This window comes from Diachasma alloeum, unplaced genomic scaffold, assembly GCF_001412515.2.
Source record: "Diachasma alloeum isolate Michigan unplaced genomic scaffold, Dall2.0 Dall_scaffold_00358, whole genome shotgun sequence".
Taxonomy (NCBI): Eukaryota; Metazoa; Arthropoda; class Insecta; order Hymenoptera; family Braconidae; genus Diachasma; species Diachasma alloeum.
In genome coordinates, this window is record NW_021680497.1 from 5,395 (window position 1) to 26,857 (window position 21,463).

The following is a 21,463-nucleotide window of genomic DNA, read 5'->3' on the forward strand; positions in this document are numbered from 1 at the left end:
AGTTTTCCACTTAGACTCACCCAAATCCTCAAACGTCTTTTTCGAAAAGCCTCGAGCCCTCAAAGGAATCCATTAAGACCCACGCAACTATTGATACAAAGCTGTGGTTGCCGGTAACATCAGCATAAAGACGTATTACTGGGTGCTCGTGAAAATCGCGCTGCCAAAGTTAAATGCCGGTTGGGGCTTTTAAGCTCGACGGAAACCATTACGCGCAACGGATCTGTACAGGAAGTTGGCAATTAAAACTAAAACGCTCCAACGAGCAAAGAAAGGACGTCAACCAGAAATGAGTGATTCCAATGGGGAATGCGGGAGGCACGAGGTGGACATGAAAATTCATGGAATTTACCACATGTATGACTTTATTGCTTATTGGCTAAAAAATACATTCTTTGATATGTGGACTCAATTTATAAAATAACTTACGAATATACCTGTTGTTATTAATCATTCAATGTGTCTTCGCGTCTTAACATCATTTCCAATTAATCAAAATTGTTTTTAAATGAATTTTACTAAAATATCATGAATTAGGGAATTGAAATGATTCAGCCAGAGAAATGATGCATCTGAATCGAACAAAACATTACAATTTTTTCAACTAAAAATTTCCATTAATATAAAATAAGCAATTTAAACAATTTCATTAATCCCAAAAGATTTTAATTCTAACTAATGAAGTCTCCACTCCAATCGCCAACACATTTGTTCATATTTAAAAATACTATTCACATAATGTGAATAAATTTATTGAATTCAAATAAATCATTTCTCGTTTCGATTTAAACGTGAAAATGTTGTTTATTACGAAACGTTCTGGAGAATTTGTATTTCTAGAACAAAGCATTGAGTGAACTCTTTGAAATGAACGATTTCTGGATAATTTCCGAATTAACAAAACGATTTGCGTCGCCAGGAAGCGTTCACCAATTTTTGATTCAGCATCTTGACTTGAGCATCATTGGACTCTCGTATTTTCGAAGAGTAATGATGATGGTGGTGAATAAAAATGGATGGGGAGAGTCGAATGCACCTCAGACAAAGATGAAATGTGGCTTGGGCTGGCACAATGAGGCATCACACTCGGGTCCGGTTTTTTTAGTACGAAGCCATTTTCCGTGACAGTGGGGTGTAGAAAGTATGCTCCATCTGGTAATCATTGCCTCGGTACCACCGTCACCTTCACATCGCCAGTCGAGAACACGACGCAGCGCCTGGGTCTGACAGCGCACACACACCCGCGAGCCTGGTGGGGGGAAAAAAAATCTCATTAGAACAAGTCGTCTTGAAACTTGATGGAGATGGACTGGCGATGAAATCTGGTTGTGGGGGTCATTAGGAGCGAGCGATCGCGGTCGTATCGGAGCAGTTGTTGTTCGAATTGTTTTGAGATGAGACGAGATGAAGAATTACAGCTGAAGGGGGAGGATGGTGAAAAATAGAGAGAGTGTGGGGATCATGCGGTTTCACGTACGAAAAAATTTCAGAAAACCCAACGAATTTTCTAACTTGGCTGGAGAATTCTGCGGCTTATCTGCACGTTTCGCTCAATAGAAATGTTCAATGAAGACGATTCGGTAGAAATAATCGATAGAATTTTTGTATTGGGATAGAATTAATTCAGTAGCGAAGTGGAAAAAGGAGATAAGTCACTTTTGAGTATTGACCAGTTTTCAATCTATATCTCGGAATCTAAGGGAGATAGCGAAATTTTTGTTATAACCTTTTTTGTGGAGCCGATTGAGTGCTACAACTAATATAATTACGAAAATTTCGCTATCTCCCTTAGATTTGGAAATATTCCTCAGAAACTCAACTGGGAGATAAGTCGACTTATCTCCGCTTACCACTTCACTACTGAATTAATAATTCAATTTTTAAGTTATTCTATTCAGATATACCATTCTTGTTCAATTTTGTTCAGTGAAAAGAAAAAATAGAGTGAAGAAAAATTAGAAATTTCATGTCGAGGACTTCCCACAGGAAAAATGGTAGAGAATTAATTTTCCTGATTCTTTTACAAATAGTTTCTATTAGAAATTGTCCATAAAGAGAAATTCGAATAGAATTCCGACGCATTCACTAGGTTTTTTTATGCATATAATTTTTCATAAAAAAAAAGAAAAATTGTGAACATAAAAATATGAACATAGAGAAAGAAAGAACATGAAATGAACATAACATAAAATAAAATGATGAGAAAAATATATATAAAACAAAACAAAAAATAAAATAAAATTATGTAAGACATAAATTCTCAGTGCCCCGCCTCAGCAAATAGATGAACCGTTTACAGTCGATTTGACGCGGCTGATGCCTCGGTCCGTACTACTTACGCTCAGTAACACAAATGAGAACGTTAGAACCCCATGCATATGTATGGGGCCAGGGTTCCCCAGGCTCGAGAGGGCCATATATCCCTCCAGTCAGTCAAGCTAAATTCAAACCGGTTTCCGCCAATTTCGTAACGCCGGATCTCCACTGCAGTAACTCCACTCGATGCAAATTGCTCTCGTTTATTTAGATTAATTCGATCCGCGGGACCATACGTCCATCTCCATTTCATATCGTAAATTCTGCCGTTTTTTGCGGGCATCATCGATTGCCGCGCACCGGGAGGAGGGGAGGGAGGAGCGATTTTTCCGATTGGCGAACGAAGCGATAAGAGGATGAAAAAGAAAAGTAATGTCAATGGGAGAGGGTTGGGGCTCTCAAACGGGAAACGATGACGAGACCGATAGCTAACATTTGATAGCAGCATTTCATGTTCCTACATCTTGTTCCATCTTCGCCATTCTACAGTTTTATCTGGCTTAGGAGGCTTTCTCTTTTTGCTTTTCCATTGTTCTTATTCTTACCTTCCGATAACTCGGAGAGACCGGATTCTTTGACACATGCTTTTGATGCCTTGGTCACGGTGAATGTCACACAGTATCTGGAACAGAGGGAATGATTTTCCTTGAGAAATTGGGCGGAAAGAATTCGAGTCAAATACACTGCTGAACATTTTTGTCTGAATTTTCCGCGTCAAATTCGGGAGATTTTTATCGTGTTGCAATTCCACTGGAATTTCGGGAAATCTTGTCATTGGAAATTCAGAATTTCGTGGAAAAATGAAACAAAACTGCAAATTTCCGTTCCATTTTTCCCTGAAAATGAATAGAAAACCAGAAAAAAATTATGCGATTTATGAAATTACATATGAAATTACGCAAAGAGCATTCCTTACGATTCATCCCAGAAAATAATGGTAAATATATTCTTGAATTTTCAGGACAGTGACACTGAATGCGATTTAGGGGGAAAAATCGTGAAATTTCAGATTTCACTGAAAATTCAATGGAATTTGACACTGAATATTCATATTAGATGGGAAATTCAAATAAATTAAGGAATGCTCGTCTTCCTCCCCCTTAAAATTCTGCAATTTAACTGAATTTTCAGTGAAATCTGAAATTTCATAATNTGAATGCGATTTAGGGGGAAAAATCGTGAAATTTCAGATTTCACTGAAAATTCAATGGAATTTGACACTGAATATTCATATTAGATGGGAAATTCAAATAAATTAAGGAATGCTCGTCTTCCTCCCCCTTAAAATTCTGCAATTTAACTGAATTTTCAGTGAAATCTGAAATTTCATAATTTTTTTTCCCCCTAAATCGCATTCAGTGTCACTGTCCTGAAAATTGGTAGTCAACTGTCGATGAAATTTCTTTTTTTTTCTAACAGTGTATGTCTTCATTCTTTTGATGGAGTTGAGTCTAATAATTATTTTATGAAATTCGTTCATTCTTTCAGTCGATAACTTATTTCCAATAATTTCTCAGCTAAAAAAACGTCAATTCGTGTCTTTTCGTTAACAACAATGATGATTGAATAGTGATTAATTTAAAATCCTCAGATGAATGCCTGAGTGACGTCACAACTCGGCTCCGTCAACGCCATCTCTCGTAGAATTTGCGTCTTGAGAAATGAAATTAGTGGTCAGCAGAAATGAGTTTTCACGATTTTGGTAGAAATGAACATTTTTAAAAAATAATGTCGTGAATAAATTGACAAACAAATTATTTTCGTCACCGGAGCGGAAGTAGTACTTCACAGTGACTCAACTCCCTCCGAAGTCTAGGGAGGTATGACCTAATTGTAATTGAATTAAAAGGGGGTGGCAATTTTTAAATAATTTTTATGACATAAAAGAACTCAAGAAATTGTGGATTTTCTCGTGCAATGAAGTTCTTGTAGTTTAAATAATCTATTTCAATAACTTTTGCACGAAAAAATGCATGGGATAAAAATCTCCCATAAATTGAATCCTGATAAATGAAACTTTTCAATCGAAAACTGAACCGTCTCGTGAGATTGACGGAACCATCGACACGATGGCCTCTTGCCCTTCGTCTTGGATGAGTTTTTCCAAGCTTTATAGCCAAGTTATAGTATATCTCTAGGCGTCCGCAAGAGCAGTGGAGTTACGATGATGATAAAATAGAGGGGAGAGAACTGAGCCAAAGAAAAATGGACAGGGGGCGGCTGGCGCGAATTCTTCAGTCCCTCAGAAAGTTTATTTTCGAACGCTCGCAAACTTAGATATGAACCGAGTGCAATCGTAATCCCAATAGAGATCCGCCGGAGGTATATCTGGCCTCTCGCTCGCACTGCCAGGGGGTGAAGAACTTCGGGGCGTGTAGGTTGCTGGGAATATAATGGGGAAACTGGTGGAGGTGGTGCTTCAAGATCGTATACTTGTTTCAATTGAAGGATCAAGCGTTTTCGGAACGAATTGGAAATTGTGGTCCGAGCATTCTTTGAGGAACTGCCGGGCGGAGGGGGTTAATGTCTCGTTTGGGAATTGAGAACAGTTTTTTTCAACTTTTACCCCTTTTTGGGGGATTTCATGTGAGAATAATTTCTTCTGCAATTTTTTCTACCATTCTTTCAAGGGATTTCGGGTTAAAATAATTTTTTTTGTAATATTCAAATCATTTTTACAATGTCGTCCATTTTCTTAGAGTGAAATTCCCCTGAATTACATAAAAATTAATGAAAGTCAACAAAAGTGCGACCAACTCCAAGAATTAATTCCAAAATTTTAATAATAAAAATTCTGACAACGAAATATTCTCCCGAAGAGATACATAAAGAAGATGACACACTGAATCTCATCCATAATTTTTTTTTCAATTTCCATTTTACGATGAATTGCAATTCATTCTTGCAGATTTTTCCTCTGTATTTTTTTTCATTTTTTCAATGGATTTTATATTAAAATAATTTTTTTTGTAATGTTCAAATCATTGTTACAATGGCACCCATTTTCTCAGAGTGAATTTTCCCTGAATTACATGAACATTAATGAAAGTCAACAAAAGTGCGACCAACTCCAAAGAATTAATTCCATATTCTCCCCCTGATATCAGTGCATTCTCAAGATTCAAATTTTAATAATAAAAATTCTGACAACGAAATGTTCTCCCGAAGAGATACATAAAGAGCATGACGCACTGGATCCCATCCAGCATTTTCCCTTTCTCCCTTTTTCCACGTGGAAAAGGATTCACGGGCTTATTCATAGCTATCAAGTACAGGAAAAATTTCCCGTAGATTACTGAGAGCTCTATTGGTAGTGAATTTCATTTGAGAATGGATTTAATATTGAAAGAGGATGGAAAAGAAAGAGAGAGGATAAAAAAAACACTTTAATTTTCAGGATGCATGTCGGAACTTTTCTTTTGCTACTTTTTAATATTCACGAATTTTTCATTCCCGGGATGGATGTAATATCGAAAATGCTTGAGTTAGGTACCGTGGACGTTTTCATTCACTAGTGCCATGTGCACTTCAACATGTATATCATCGGAATCCTGCGGATGTAATACACCAAGAGTTATCGATTTTCAAAGTTAAAAGGGATTGGAAAAACAAGAGTGCTGGGGCATATGCCAGAGGAGAATTTTCGCTGCCGATTTATTTGATGGATATTGCTTTATTTTATCGCATAATTATCCTTTCCTATTCACAAATCTTCAGTGAAATTTGTTGTTAAAACTTAATTGAAAACACGAACAAAAAACTTATTTCGTTTCAATAATTGAAAAAATTTTTCATTCTAGTTTTTTTTTCTTATATTTAATTAGAAAAAAAATGTATGATACTGCTTCATTATATTATATAATTATCTTTTCCTACTCAAGAATATTTTTTCAATGCAATTTGTTTGGAAAATTTCATTAAAAAATTTAAAATTGAAAAAAACAGCTCATTTCGTCTCAACAATTTTTGAGAAAAATCTCATCCTCTTGAGCATTTCCGCCGGGTATTGGAGTTTCCATTTCATAAAGCCGTAGCTGATGACAAGTCTGGGTGAAGAAGGAGAGAAAAGGCAAAAGAAAAATACGAAATTATGGGTAAAACAAGTTTTGCTTATACCAGAGGAGAATTTCCTTTACCGATTTATTTGATGGGCATTGCTTCATTTAATCAAATGATGATGTTCATCTACTCGAGAATATTCTCTCAATGGAATTCGTTCACAAAATTTCATTAAAAAACGCGAAAAGCAACTGATTCCATCGCAATAATTTTTGAAAAAAATTTCATTCTAAAAATGTCTTCTTATTTTGAACTTGAAAAAAATCTCATCTTCTTGATCGTTTCCACCGGGTATTGGAGTTTCCATTTCATAAAGCCATAGCCGATGACAACGCTGGATGAAAAACGAGAGAAAAGGCAAAAGAAAAATATGAAAATATCGATAAAAGGAGAAAAGGGAAAATTGTCGATTTTTATCCTCGGCTTGCGGAGCTAAACCGCCCCCATCGATCCCGCTGTGTCGCTAATGTACTTTTCGAGGAAATTAAGTTCTCAGAATTTCAAGTTCGATTATCGATAACAACCAGTGATGTAAATACCCATCGAGTCCCGGCAGATAACGATAATCCAATTTAGATACGTGGGGTGCACGAATGTGGACATTCTGGTGGGAACGAATTTAGAAAGCATGTCCGACCAATCTCGCTGTTGTACTACTGGCATTCTCGACGTGCTGAATAAGCGCACGGTTATTTAACCGTTCAATATTCTGAGAGTAGCAGGGTGCTTTTTATCGACACGTGCACATTTATTTTATGGATGAAATTTAGATTTTTAGGAAATCCTACAATTGCCCAGCAGTTTAATATTTTTTGTAATAATGAAATTACTGAATGCAGAGGAAATTTTAATTTGATTTGCTGCTCTAGGTCAATAATAGAGGGGTTGAGGGGAATAGTTGACAATTGTTCCAGGTAAAATTGAAAATATTTCATACCTAAAGACTTTTTTTATTAATTTTAGGCAAAAAATAAAAAATGTAAAATCAGAAAAAAATATTAAATGACTTCTTTTCTTCGATTTTCCTACATAAAAATCAAATGCTTCTCCATTTATTTTGTGGATGAAATTTATATTTTTAGGAAATCCTACAATTGCCCAGCAGTTTAATATTTTTTGTAATAATGAAATTACTGAATGCAGAGGAAATTTTAATTTGATTTGCTGCTCTAGGTCAATAATAGAGGGGTTGAGGGGAATAGTTGACAATTGTTCCAGGTAAAATTGAAAATATTTTATCCCTAAAGACTTTTTTTATTAATTTCAAGCAAAAAATAAAAAATGTAAAATCAGAAAAAAATATTAAATGACTTCTTTTCTTCGACTTTCCTCCACAAAAATCAAATGCTTCTCCATTTATTTTGTGGATGAAATTTATATTTTTAGGAAATCCTACAATTGCCCAACAGTTTAATATTTTTTGTAATAATGAAATTACTGAATGCAGAGGAAATTTTAATTTGATTTGCTGCTCTAGGTCAATAATAGAGGGGTTGAGGGGAATAGTTGTGAATTGTTTCAGTCAAAATTGAAAATAGTTCAGCCCTAAAGGCTTTTTTTTATTAATTTCAGGCAAAAGATGAAAAATGTAAAATCAGAAAAAAATATAAAATGACTTCTTTTCTTCGATTTTCTTGCACAAGCATTGATTGCTTCTCCTTTTGTTTGATAAATACTTGAAATTGTGAAGAATTTTGATTAAAAACTGTTTTTTATTTAAATTCCCGCAGAAATTTTGCTTTCGCGGATTAGAGCCCCTCACCCACTCAATTCAATAATAAAAATAAAAAAAATTTAATCAAAAAAAATCCAGATATCATGTAAATCCCCGCGATTCTCCTGTTTGATGCCCCCCACTCCCTTAAAAATTTCAATACGTTTTCCCATCAAATTGAGCACTTTACTAGATTACAAGCTGAAAAAATAGTCTAGACAAAGCTGTACGCGTCGCGTCAGCAAGAATTTATCGACAGACTGACGATCCCATGTTTGCAAAACTATGCACATGAGTGACGCACAGGCCCATCCAATCAATTTGCATCAAATAAAACAGCCGACGGAAACCTCGAAAGCAAATGAATAAAAAAAAATTGAGACGCACCCGTAAAACGCTTCAACATCGTCGCAAAGTGTCTCTCATTTTTCGCGGCACGATGCACTCTTCATCCGGAAGCCGTGCATTTGATGCCGGAAGTAATCGTCTGCACGGCAGAGAAGAGACATTTTCTCTTGTGCAAAAGGAGAAGTTGGAAAACCATTGAAAGGAGGGCCACTCTGGATCCGGGGTATGAGTGTCTAGTGCCAAGCCTGGTTACTGAACAATGGCCGGGGGGAGGGAGGGGGGAGTACGTGAGTAGACGGTATGCGTACATCGTCAATGCACATCACTGGGTTAACATTCAACGAGTATGTACAGCCATTCAAGAGACTGGCAAACAGACGAGTGAAGGGGATTGCAAACAAATTTATTGTGTTACATTTGTGTTGGCGATACTCCATTATCGAGTGGGATCTATCAACTCCAGGAAACAGATCGAAGTAGACTATGAACTGGGTCAAATGATTGAACGATTTTTTATAAACCCACGAGTATGTAAAATTTAATAGAAAGACCTGAGAGAAAAACGACAAAGTTCTTAAACAAGTCTCACTTGTGCTAAGAAAATCGTCTTTTGAAAAGTATCGAAAAGGGATTTATTTGCGCCAAACATGGAGAGAGTGAGCCGGAATGAAAAATTTTTGTCGCAAAAATAGATTTAGTGGGTCAAAAAAAAATTGCATTCTCTGTACACGCAGGAAATGGCATTTCTAGCACTACTCATTCGTTATTCGATACTCCCATACGTATTTTGCTCCCGAAAAATCTTTGTTTTATGCGAAACAAGGGATAGTAGTTTTTCGTTTCGTCGGTCTAATAATCACAGACAACAAATGAACCCTTAAATGAAACAATAATAATGATATGATAGCAATCTTATAACTTAGGGATAAAATATTTGTTGAAAATTTTCCTCTATATGAGATATTTTCATCCTGAAAAGGCACTGTCTGGTCTAAATTATCCGCCTCTTGAGCCAAATATTTCGTTGCTGTCGAAAGCAGAACAATTATTCATATTTGAGACTTCTAAATTCGAACCAAACAAATTCTTTTTTGGCAATTTTCAACTAGCGATTTTGTTGGCCCAAACAAGACTTGTTTGACAACGTGTTTGTTTTTCTCTCAGTGTAGGTTAATGGAAATTAAAAAAAAAAATCCATCTTCAATGACAGCTTCAATTTCCAAATAATCCTGAAATTTCAGCGAACTAAAAATTGAAAACAATGGTCTCAATTTTTAAAAATTCAAGATTTATTTCCTAACAGTACATGAATTTTCGATTCTCATATTTTACGTTGAACCTATTTCATTTAACTAAATATTCAAATAGTTTGAGTAATTAAATTAATCCCATAAAATAGACAATGAATTGGGTCAAATGATTTTTAAAATTTCAAGATTAATCAGTTTAATTAGTTTTATTAATAGTGTGAATAATTAAATTTCCATAAAATAATGTTGATGCAACTCCTGAATTGTCCGCGATATGGAATATCGAGTCACTAATATTCATCCCTCTCAGCAAGATAAAATCTCTCGGTCTTAAAACATATTCTCCATCCGAGGATCGCAATTGTCAACGACATTGAAGCAGATCGTACAGCATAATATTCCGTCTGCTCTCAGAATTCAGCCTCCTCATTTCATTCTTCGATCTTCATGGTTTGTCACATCCGGTATCTCATCTCTCACGCAAGATGCATTTCCATCGAGTTCCTTTGCACTCTGAACCCCTGGGGTTTTCATAAGCGGATACCAACAACTCTCGTCCCTGCCCACTCCCTTCCTCCCCCCCTCCCCTTCCTTCGCGACGGTATATCTATAGAGAATCCCGGTGTATTATTCACGTTTCAATTTTATCAACATTGTCATATCTGCTTTACTCCCATCCTCATTCTCCTCTTCACCTCGTTGAACTCGTAATAAACGTCAATTTCATCACCCTCAATTTCGTTTCATTTTTCTTCTGCCTCTTCTTCGCTCCCCTCTTGACATTTTTTCGCTAGCTGGTGCATACCAACGTCTCATCCACTATTTCCCTCAGTCTCACAAAAGTTGGAATAGCTGAGGCTCTTTAACTTCTTAAAACATTTCAACTTTGTGTTTATAATTTTATACTTGCCCTGACTCCTCATAAACTTTTCTTTTCTCTTCAAAAACTTCTCAAGACTCCTCTGCCTTCGAACTACCTCACCTGTCTCGGGGTTCTCAGTCTATTTACCTGAAGCAGATGGAAAGTTCGAGGATTTTTTTCTGGACGAGAGAATCTGGAAGAAAAGGGGATTGGATTGAGGTAGTCGGGATATTTGAAGTGGAAATTTATTGATCATTTGGCGAGTTGACGATTTTATTATCGATAATAGTTTTCGAGATACCTGAATTGAAATTTTTTCCAAAGTCCAAAGTAACGAATCAACTTCTGATTTTCAAAGTTTAAATAATTGTAAAATATTCATTAACTCAGGCTCCAATGGNAAGCCAAATAACCCCTCCCCACATTCTAAATCATGTCTGCACTCGGGGTTCACGTACACTGGCCATTTATTTCATCCCCTGGTGCATCTTTTCAGTCCTCAATCTTCCCATCCCCAACAGAACACAGAGTGCAACGTTGAAGGATACATCTACATCCTGTATCATCTCCTCCACTTTACTCTGATCGTCAAGCATTCCGCAGCTAACTTTCTCTCCCGTGTTCTCTAGCACCACAGTCTTACCCTGTATTATTCAACCGAAAGCCTTGCGCACTCCCGAGTGTAGTGAGAAGAGAAGTTGGTATTGGGGACAGTGTGTGAGGCTTCATTATTCATGGCAACAGTGCCACAGGTCAGGTGGGTGCGCTTTCGTGCATCCATGTGAGCAAAATTTTCAGCTGCGATTGATGAATTTCTATATTTCTCACGGTAATGTGAGAAGTCTTTCGTAATTGACGCCTGAGCCTACATGCGGTAATTGGCGGATGGGCCCCCATGTATGGGGAGAGACTCCTGTGCATTTGATCGAGTGTCTAATGAGCCGCAGATGATTTATTCTATTGCTTGTGGTGTAATACTCACTCTTTGGAGGCGTCGTACGCTGAATTGTCTTTGTAACGCAATCGCAGGTTCGTTCTTATGTCATTGCTGTCGTTTATGTGACGCATCTCACTCAACTCGGCTGGAAGGAGTAGTGCCACTTCTGCAAATTTAATGATTTCATAATTATATTTAATAATTGAATTCAGATGAATTGTCTTTATTTTTTTGGTAAAATATCTGCAGTCTTACTGAATTTTCACTGAAATCTTAAATTTAAGAATTTTTTTCTCCTCAAATTGATTTTAATAACCAGGAATTTTAGTTTATCTTTCAAGTGAGAAAATTTATTATTAAAAAAAATATTTTTACAAATTTAACAATTTAATAATTAAATTTAATAATTAAATTCAGATGAATTTTTTTTTTTTTAGTAAAAAAAAATATTTTTTTGTAAAAAAATGTGCAATCTCACTGAATTTCCACTGAAATCTAAAATTTAAGAATTTTTTCTCCTCAAATCATTTCAATAACCAGTCATTTTACTTTATCTCTCAAGTGACAAATTTTATTACTTTAAAAAATATTTTTGCAACGTTTTTTCAATTAAATCACTTGTCCCTTCCATAATTATCTAATTATGGAAGAGGTAATTCAGTTTTCTGTATATTTAATGTAACAATTTCCATTGCCACTCGAATAATTCATCCGCCTCGAGTATGAAAAACTATATTCAGTTGAAATTCCCCTGAATACATTCGCTACTCCAGAGGATGCATTCACAATCCACTTGTGAGAATTCCCTATCTCATCTGGGGTAGTGATTCTCCTCTTCTCTATGGCCACAGCAGCCCTAGAAATCCCTGAATAGCCGCATCAACAGGATTTTGCGTACATGTGTACGATGGAGATGGGTATCTCGTGGGGTCTGAGGCTGTTGCAAAATTATCCCAAGTCGATCAAAGACCGTGAGGCGGAGTAGTAGAGTATTGACGGAATGTCACCAATTAGAGTCCTAAAATCCTAACTCTGACTCTCGACCGTGTGAATTATACTCTTCGGTACCTCACGCTGATGATTAATGATTATTCATCGCTTATATTGAACAAAAATGAAAAAAATACATCAAACTGAATTCTAAAACAATTAGTTTTCGAGTTTAATCAAGATCAATTGATTTTTTGAAATACACGACCGAATATTTTGGAAAATATCTGAGAAACGAAGGGGTTTACGAGAATTTATCAGAAGACCTTTTTTGTAGCCCGTGAAATTCCCCACAAAACATCTCTTATCACATTTTTTTCTCAACTTCTTCCTTCCCCGGATATTCGCGAAATAATCCCCGAGTGATTTACCTTTGAGTGCACTTTTTGGGTTTCTTTTGTGACATTTTATTCCTTGACATCCGCGGTGTTGCACCAGCTGGGGACAATGCTTTCCCCCATTTTCCGGCTCTCGCTCGACAATTCTCGATCGAGACTGAGCACCAGGACCGCAATCACTGTCGCAGGCTGACCATTGACCCCATCCTGAGACAATGCAGTCGAGAACTGGAAAAGAAAATGAAGAAAAAGAATTAGATCCGGGAAAATCAGCGGGGTTCAATAATCCGAGAGAATTTCATCGAAATTTAACAGATCAACAGAATTGGATAAACAAACGGATATCTTTTCCTCGAATTAAATTATTTATTTAATTATCTCCTCTTCTTTTCGAATTTCTTATTTTTCATTTATTGTTAATTCGTCGAGTAATTTTTTTCCGTTGAAAAATGTTGTTTTCGAATGAAGAAAAATTGCTCTGCTCTGCGAAATATTCATCAACTCCGGAATATTCAGCGATTTCGTGCGAACGTCGAACATTTCCTTATGTATTTGCGAGTGAATGCAGTCCACTTACATATGTATAACAATGTTAATTTAATTTTCTCGAAGCTCGAGATGAGATGAATGCATTCAGTGGCTTAATCCGTTCTTGTTTGGCATCTGTAATTTGCAAGTTTGTTCATCAAGCTCCACACCCATTGGGGAAATAGAATTTTCAATGCAACAAAATGTCGAAACGAATTATGTTACGGATTGAGAAAAAGCTGGGATGGGACGGCTGAGGGAATCCACTGGGATATCGTCCAGGGGAATCTTTTCACCCACGATTTATTGGGGTTAAAAATTCCTGAAGTCAATGTTCTAAATTGCAGAAGTTTTTTTAATTCAATTATTGTTTCTTCAGTACAAGAAAAAAATTAATAAACACGGTTTTTTCAATAAATTGCAATTAAATTAAATTTTGTAAATAAAGTAAAATTGTCTCATCATATATTCAATTAATGAATTCATTAATTAATACTGAAATAATGCATTTGAATTTCAATGAAAACGTTTTCTAAAAATTAATAAACACAATTTTTTCAATCAATTTCAATTACATTAATTTTTGTAAATGAGATAAAATTGTCTCGTAACACATTCAGTTAAATAAAATTACCAATGAAAATTTTTGGCAATCAATTTGAAAAAGTTGAATCAAAATAAGAAAGAAAACAAATGCGGGAAAAGGAAATTAATGTTCCTGTTAGAATACAGGACAATGAGCCGCGAGAGGAAAAATGAGGATGAAAAATGTTAGAATGGATGATGGGACGGGGGGTAATCGTGGCTGATGCTGGCGTAAGCGTTGTGGACGATTATACTTTCTATATCCACCATCGTCGAAGGATATTAAAGGAGTAATTGTATTGGAAGTCTTGAAAGATAACGCCTTGGAGGTCTGTACGTGCCGCGGCTACCCAAGAATCTCATCAACGATTATGGAGTTTATATTACCTTTATGCTGTAAATAACGATAACTTCTTGTCGATGAACGAAAATATTTCCCAGTGAAAATGAAATCGATTCGCATTTTTATTCTTTTCAATCCAATGAAGAGTTCATTTTTTCTCATCTCAATTAATCGTAAATTATCGATGTAATCATTGTTGTTTTCATTATTTTTATTTCTGCTAGTTGTGCAGGTTTTTTATCAATTTCCTTTTCCATTTTTAACGAGTGCTTTCTGTTTGTTCTCGTGTCTTCAAACTCGAATGGAAGAATTCAAAGGTCTTCCATCCGTAAACATCGATTTTCAATTCTTATTCTGTCTGCCCACGGTAGTTCTTCATTTATTTTATTTTTTACCCATCCAATGTTTGCTAGTAAACACGGTAACACGCAGGCCTTTGACACCCAATATATTTCGCGTGCATTGAAACGTTTCGGATGCAATTGCCAGTTTAAATTTACACAGGACATCGGGATTCCCAAGAAGCTATGTCACGTAAATCTGAGGGAGGAAGACGTCAGCGTGGCGTGAGGAAGCCGTCTCGGAAGAGTAGAAATCCGAAAAGTAAAGATTGAAAATAACTTTCAAAATTTTCTTACGGAGAATTCAAAATTGGGAGAATTTTTCCTTTCTCTTTTACTAATGTTTTTTAAAACTTATTCGACTCAGATTGCCCAACATTTTGCAATGATTTTTTTATTAAAACTTTGAGAGTAGATTTCATTATTCATTTTGAAGAGACTGGAAACAATTTTTTAATCTAAAAAACATCACAACGAAATTTTCCATTAATTTAGGGGAGGTTGGGGTAAAACGGACAGTTTTGACTTTTTTTAAAATGTTAATGAGGGGTTGAAATGTTGATAAAATTCAATGATCAATTTATTTCTGAGTTAAGAATAATAAAAGAAAGTCTAGTGTCCATTTTACCCCAACCCCCCCTAAAAAAATTTTTTTGTGCTATTTGTTTGCGAAATTTTGGGAACACGTCTGATGAAGTCATCTTTTTCTTTGAATTTTTCTCCTTGAAATGGTTTCTCGATATAAATGCCGGCGCAGATTTATTTTCCACCCCTGATTGTTTGTTTTCTATTCTGCCATTTTTCCATTCACCGAAGAGCGCAGACATACACTGTCGACAGAGGCGCAGTCTGTATTGTCAACTCTGCTGGAGGATGTTATCGAGAAGACCCTGGAGGATGCGAGAAAAATGGCGGAGAAAACTGGAAAGGCTCGAATGTCTATTGAGGATGTGGAGAATGCACTCAGAAAACTGTGCCAGCGCTTTCGCTCAACGCGTGCCGCCCCTGTGGTTAATGGAATTGACGGTGGGATCGACTGTCTCGGGGTGGGGAATCATCAGTCGATGGAGTTCTGATGTCGTCAGCATGTGAAATTGTTAAATTACCGCGATGACAGGAGAGAGGAATGCATTGAATAAATTTTTTGGGTGCGAGAACAACTCATGAAAACAACAGATCATTTTCAATTTTAATTTGATAATTCATTGCGACAATTTCTTTGATGAATACATATGATGGTGGAGTATTTTATGCGGAATTTTATGAAGACTTCCAGAGAAATTTCACCGGATAATCTCATCTTTGAAATTTAATTGTCATTTTAATTTCGGACAGTCGACTCCTCACCTTGATTTATCATTTATCTTCTCGGAAATTCAACTCGTTGCATCGATATCACTCGGACGTAACTGTTTCACAGAGTTTCACTGCAGTTTCGTCAACACCAGGGCATTCACAACTTCCCTTTGATGTTCTTTCAAATTAGCAAACTCGGGTTCCAATTATGCTGATTCTAGAGACATTTTTCTTGAATTCATAAAGTTCTGCAACTGCATATTCACGAAACAGTTTCATTCATCTCATTCACTGCTTCGAACAAATTAAACGATTTTTCCCTCAACTTTCAAAGAGAAAAAACAATTTACAAATTCTCCTAAATTTTTTATTCAGCAATGGAGAGGTTTAAGTGAATTTGTGAACGAATAATTTTTCTGAACGAAATCTCTGTCTCTATATATGTTTAAAAACGGATAATTAGGGAAAAAATTGATTGTTTATTGTTCGTTTGTCCCACACGCGCTTAAAAGATTAAAAATAGTCCAGGGCCTCCCATTTTTGAGCTACAAAAGTTTCTTTTTTTCTCAAAATTTTTGAAAAAATACATGCAATAATAATTACGAATGAGTTTCTTGAAATTCGGCTCCTACACAGCGAATATCGTTTCGTGTAAAATAAAAATTTGCGCCATTCATGTAAAATAGGCAGAAAAATTATCCTAAATATATTGAAAATATATTCTCGATTTTTTCAGAAACATTTTTCGGGCCATTTTACACGGATGGTGCAATTTTTTATTAAAAAAATAACGAAATTAGCTCTGTAGGTCAAAATTAAGAGGCTCTGGACAATTTTTAACATTTTAATCGTCTGCGGGGCAACAATAAATAATCAATGTTTTTACACTAATTATTCATTTTTAGACTGATATAATCGATCTTCAATATATGAGAAATCGCATTCCAATAGCCCCTGACTTTTAAAGCTCATAGTAATCCCCTCTTAATTCCTGAATTTTATTTCATCATAATTCCTCGTTAAAATTCCCAGTAACAACCGGAAATACGATAAAATGAGGGGGTAAAACATGTGGTAGGGTTATTTGAGGTTGAATGTGGCTCGTGCGAGGTGAATTTCGCGTTGGTGGAGCCAAAGGATCCGTACGTGACTCAAATTCCAAAGCAAACAAAAGGTCAAAGGGAGTTAAAAATGGGCAGGGAGTCTGAATGTGTCTAAGCAGCTGGGCTGGCCCCCTCGGGCCATGCCTCAGCCTCAACTCCCACCCAATAGAGCCACCAACGCGTCAGGTGCTCCAGCAAACATCCCACCGATCCTCTAATCTTTGGTATTTAATCAGGACGACGGCAATCCTCCACATCCACCCATTCATCTCAAAGGGAATTAATTTTGCGGTGATTAAAATTCACGACGAAATCTGCACTCAAAAAACAATTTTGATAAACTTAAATTAAATAAAACTATTAAATTCCCTCGTCTCATATTTTGCATTTCATATCTTCACCTTTCAAAGACAAAATACATAAAATAAAATACATAAAAGCGAATCAAAATCCCAGATAGGAATAATTATAGAGCACATATTTACATTGACAGACTCCCCCACCAATTCCATCCCCATTGTTGCCTCTTCAAAGTGCTTCTGCTCGAAATAGGGTGTTTTATTCATCATCCCCATGGGCCAGAGGACTAAACGAACCACGAGAGCTTCGGGAACGAGGAACATAGACTGGACGCAAGTGAATTACATTCTCGGTGATTTATTTGATGGGAGGACCCACCTTTTGTTTGAGATTACCTCACTCACGTATATCTAGGTGAGCGATACGTCCACCGCGATGGAAATTTGAGTAAAAACGAAGGGAACGAAATTCCCTCGAAGAGAATTTAATCAGTCAAAGAGAAGCAGTTGTGGTTAGTCATTTTTTATCGTTCATTTAGTCTTTAAACGAGTGATTTCAGGAAAAAACAATGTTTGAATTTTTTTTACAGTCAAGTAATTATTTATTATTATTATTATTAGTGTTATGGTTATCATTATTTATTATTATTTTCCCTTGAAATAATTTATTATGAGACAATCCCATTCGAATGAGACTAGAAATTCTAAAAAAGAAGAAACTGCGGAAAAAAAATTGAGAGAATTGTTTCTCACATTTTTCATCAAAGAAAAAAAATTCTTCTCGTGAGTCGTGTGAGCTCAGTGTGTTGGGGTTTACTTGAGATGAACTCTAGTCTAACTTTTCACCTCTTCTCTACTCGAAAATAACCCAGCGGAATAAGCGTCTAGACGACGGTTTATCTCGACGCCTCCACATCGTGCACGCACTCAGTCTTATCTGGCCCTGGGGACATTGCATGTACCTCTTATTCCTGGGGTTTTTATCCGACTCTGGACAGCGTTAACGAAAAGAACTTCATCCATTGTCGGGAGTGATTTTTAGGAGGGAAGAGTTATTGTGGGGGGTTTCGTCGTGATTTATCGACGAATTCAAAACGTTTTTTTATGAAGGAAACGGTTAGTGTTTTAATGCCTCAAATTTCATCGATTTATGAGGGAAGGGTTGGAGAAAAATGTTGTGACGTACACGTGGACTGTTAACAAAAAATTTCAGGAGCGTGGAATTTAATGCGATTTACGGGGAAAAATAGTGAAATTTCGAAATTTTGAGTTGCATTAAGAATGAGAATTTCTGAAGGAAAATTTTTATAGGAATTTTATTGATTTATATTTATTTTTAGGGAGTAATTGAATTGATTTTACGGTTCTCGTTGATTTGTTCGTGAAATTCCGAATTTTCAGTGATGAAATTCCTTGAAATTTCCGTGAAACTAAAATGTGACAAAAATTTCTAAAAAGAATAGCCGACATTTCGACTCTTTGGATCATAATCTGCTGATATACCACAAAAAATACAAACTATGAATTTGAGCTGTTAGAAATTTCTGGAAATTTCAGTGACGATGGCATCTGAATTTTCAATATTGTGAGTTTGAATTCAATTTCAGATGAAAACGTTCACAAAATTTCTCTTGAAAGTTCAAGAAAATAGGGTTTTTCATGTTGAACGATTATTGATTTTTCAATGAAAGCTTGAATTTCCAAACTCATCGTGAAAATTGATCATCACATACAATTCAATTTTCAATAGATTGAAAATTCAGAGAAGTTATTGTCTGAATTTTCAACATTTTCAAGGTTTTTCAGTGCCGTATGGGCCTGAAAATTGAGAATTAATTACTTGAATTTTCAAGAAATTGAATAAATTGAAATTGAAATTGGATTAATTAATTACTTAAATATTCATTGAACTGATTCGTCAATGAAGAATTCTTCAGAAATGTCATGTGCCTTCGTCGCTGTTAAAGATTTCCAGCTTTTTCACTCCAATTTCAAGTGTAATTTTCCACCAGCGAATGACAAAGCTCCCATTCACCGGAAGCAAAAATGAAAATCTCATTTTCATTCACAACTCCCCGATTCAAATGAATTCAAACATGCCGCATGCAAAATCATAATACGCAGTTACTATTATTATTACACTTGGATTTTCATCGGTTTCGCCTTCTCCCCGAGCGTTAAGAAGTAACAGAGTCCCTCTGTATCCTTTGGCGGAGGGGTTGCACGGGACATTATACTTGGTAATCTCATCTAAGCTCCGGGGTTAATGCCACTGTTAGCATATTTGAGAAGCCACCTCAGTAATCCTATGGTCTATCCACTTCGTTGCCTCGCCACTTTGCCATATCTTCGGATAGGAAGGATCCACCTCATCTCCGTGCACAGGCCATCCCTAGATCTCAATGGGCAACCCCTATCCCGAGGCTCTTGTCTCCGCGTCTCAGACGTCGTCAAGCCGAACTCCCGTTGCAAGACCCCTCTACAAATGGACTGCGATAGAATTCGCTGGTCCGAAATGAAGGCAACGTCTATGTGATAATCCCTCGTGGGAATAAGAAATGTTTCAATTTCGTCGAGCCACTCCTAACCGGATAAACTTTAATCATATCGGAGTTGTCAGTTTCGTTTTTGAGGAGATGAACATATTCGGGGGGTTCTGCGCATAATTTTTATGTTTTTGATGAGTTTATTTCTTGAAAAAAATAGTACGAAAATTTTCGTTGAGGAATTGCGTTGAATTTCTGTTGGAATTCTATTGAAATATTCTATTTGTTTTTTGCATTTTTAAATCCCAAGAGTATATTATATAAAAAAATTAAATTCTGTAGACATTTTTCTGTAAACAAATAGCTATTTAAAAATCCGGGGGACGTTGCATAATTTTTACATTTTTTTAATGAGTTTACTGCTTGAAAAAAGTAATACGAAATTTTTTTTTGAGAAATTGCGTTGAATTTCTGTTGGAATTCTATTGAAATATTCTATTTGTTTTTTGCATTTTTAAATACCAAGAGTATATTATATAAAAAAATTAAAGTCTGCAGACATTTTTCTGTAAACAAATAGCTATTTAAAAATGCGGGGGACGTTGCGTAATTTTTACATTTTTTTAATGAGTTTATTGCTTGAAAAAAGTAATATGAAATTTTTTTTTGAGAAATTGCGTTGAATTTCTATTGGAATTCTATTGAAATTTGTTTTTGCATTTTTTAATTCCAAAAATATGTTATATAAAAAAATTTAAAATCTGTAGGAATTTTTCTGCAAACAAATAGCTATTTAAAAATGCGGGGGAGAGGCGTTGCATAATTTTTAATAGACTTGGCGCAAAAAAATAGAAATATAACAAATAGAAATATAAACTTTAATCATATTGGAGTTGTTAGTTTCGTTTTTGAGGAGATGAACATATTCGGGGGGTTTTGTGCATAATTTTTAAATTTTTGTAATGAGTTTATTTCTTGAAAAAATAATGCGAAAATTTTCCTTGAGGAATTGGATTGAATTTATGTTGGAATTGTATTGAAATATTCTATTTGTTTTTTGCATTTTTAAGTAGTCATTTTTCTGTAAACGATAATTGCATAATTTTGAATAGACTTGGCGCAAAAAAACAAATAGAAATGCAAAAGATTTTCTAAACGAAAGTGCAATGATGAATTTAAAAAAATAAGTAAGACATTCTATGAGGGATTCGAAATCAATGTAGCTTTGTGCTTTCGACAATTCAAAGAATATTCAATACCTTTGGGAATTCGTAAAAACTAACGAGATTTTGCATTTTGAAAAAAAATAGAAAGTAGAGTATCTTGTAGTTAATTTCTCGGTGTCTCAGACCGTCGTTTCGTGCAACTAATAAAGACCAAACTCCGCAGAAGCAAATTCCAAACGAGTTTCTCCGAGACTATCGAGTCCCTCCTCTTCTCTCAGAAATTTCCCCACCCCCGCACCTCAATACCACAGCACCGATGCACTCACCAAAAACTCTGCGGCGAATTCAACTAAAAGTTTTCATATTTTGCGCATAATTGATAACCAATTTAACTCGATGTCGGGGAGATTCCTTATCACAGCTCAATCGAAGTCTGCGAAGTGCATTCATTTTTTCTAGAGGAGATAAGGATTCGAATTTCCATATTAAAAGTTTTCCAATA

General features: G+C 35.7%; 2 protein-coding genes across 2 annotated transcripts in view; one reads left to right on the forward strand and one right to left on the reverse strand.

Moving 5' to 3' along the window:
• Nucleotides 1-347: 347 nt before the first annotated feature.
• Nucleotides 348-21,463, reverse strand: part of LOC107041146 (somatomedin-B and thrombospondin type-1 domain-containing protein) — a 37,128-nt gene continuing 16,012 nt past the window's right edge. The window contains exons 2-5 of the mRNA XM_015261552.2: nucleotides 12,848-13,042; nucleotides 11,532-11,652; nucleotides 2,862-2,938; nucleotides 348-1,249 (exon numbers count right to left, since the gene is read on the reverse strand). Coding sequence (XP_015117038.1) covers nucleotides 1,038-1,249; nucleotides 2,862-2,938; nucleotides 11,532-11,652; nucleotides 12,848-13,042 — 605 coding nt within the window. The 3' untranslated portion in view covers nucleotides 348-1,037. The remainder of the gene's footprint in view (nucleotides 1,250-2,861; nucleotides 2,939-11,531; nucleotides 11,653-12,847; nucleotides 13,043-21,463) is intronic.
• LOC107041147 lies at nucleotides 14,681-15,732 on the forward strand. Its single transcript, XM_015261553.1, has 2 exons — nucleotides 14,681-14,873; nucleotides 15,428-15,732. The coding sequence occupies exons 1-2, from the start codon at nucleotides 14,798-14,800 to the stop codon at nucleotides 15,685-15,687; spliced, it is 336 nt and encodes a 111-aa protein (XP_015117039.1). The 5' UTR covers nucleotides 14,681-14,797; the 3' UTR covers nucleotides 15,688-15,732.

What these genes read in the sequence shown, in the direction of transcription:
- LOC107041147 (XM_015261553.1), top strand. Translation starts at nt 14,798, where the DNA reads ATGTCACGTAAATCTGAGGGAGGAAGACGTCAGCGTGGCGTGAGGAAG. An exon ending in GAAGAGTAGAAATCCGAAAA is followed by an intron (nt 14,874 to 15,427) that starts GTAAAGATTGAA and finishes CATTCACCGAAG; the next exon opens with AGCGCAGACATACACTGTCG.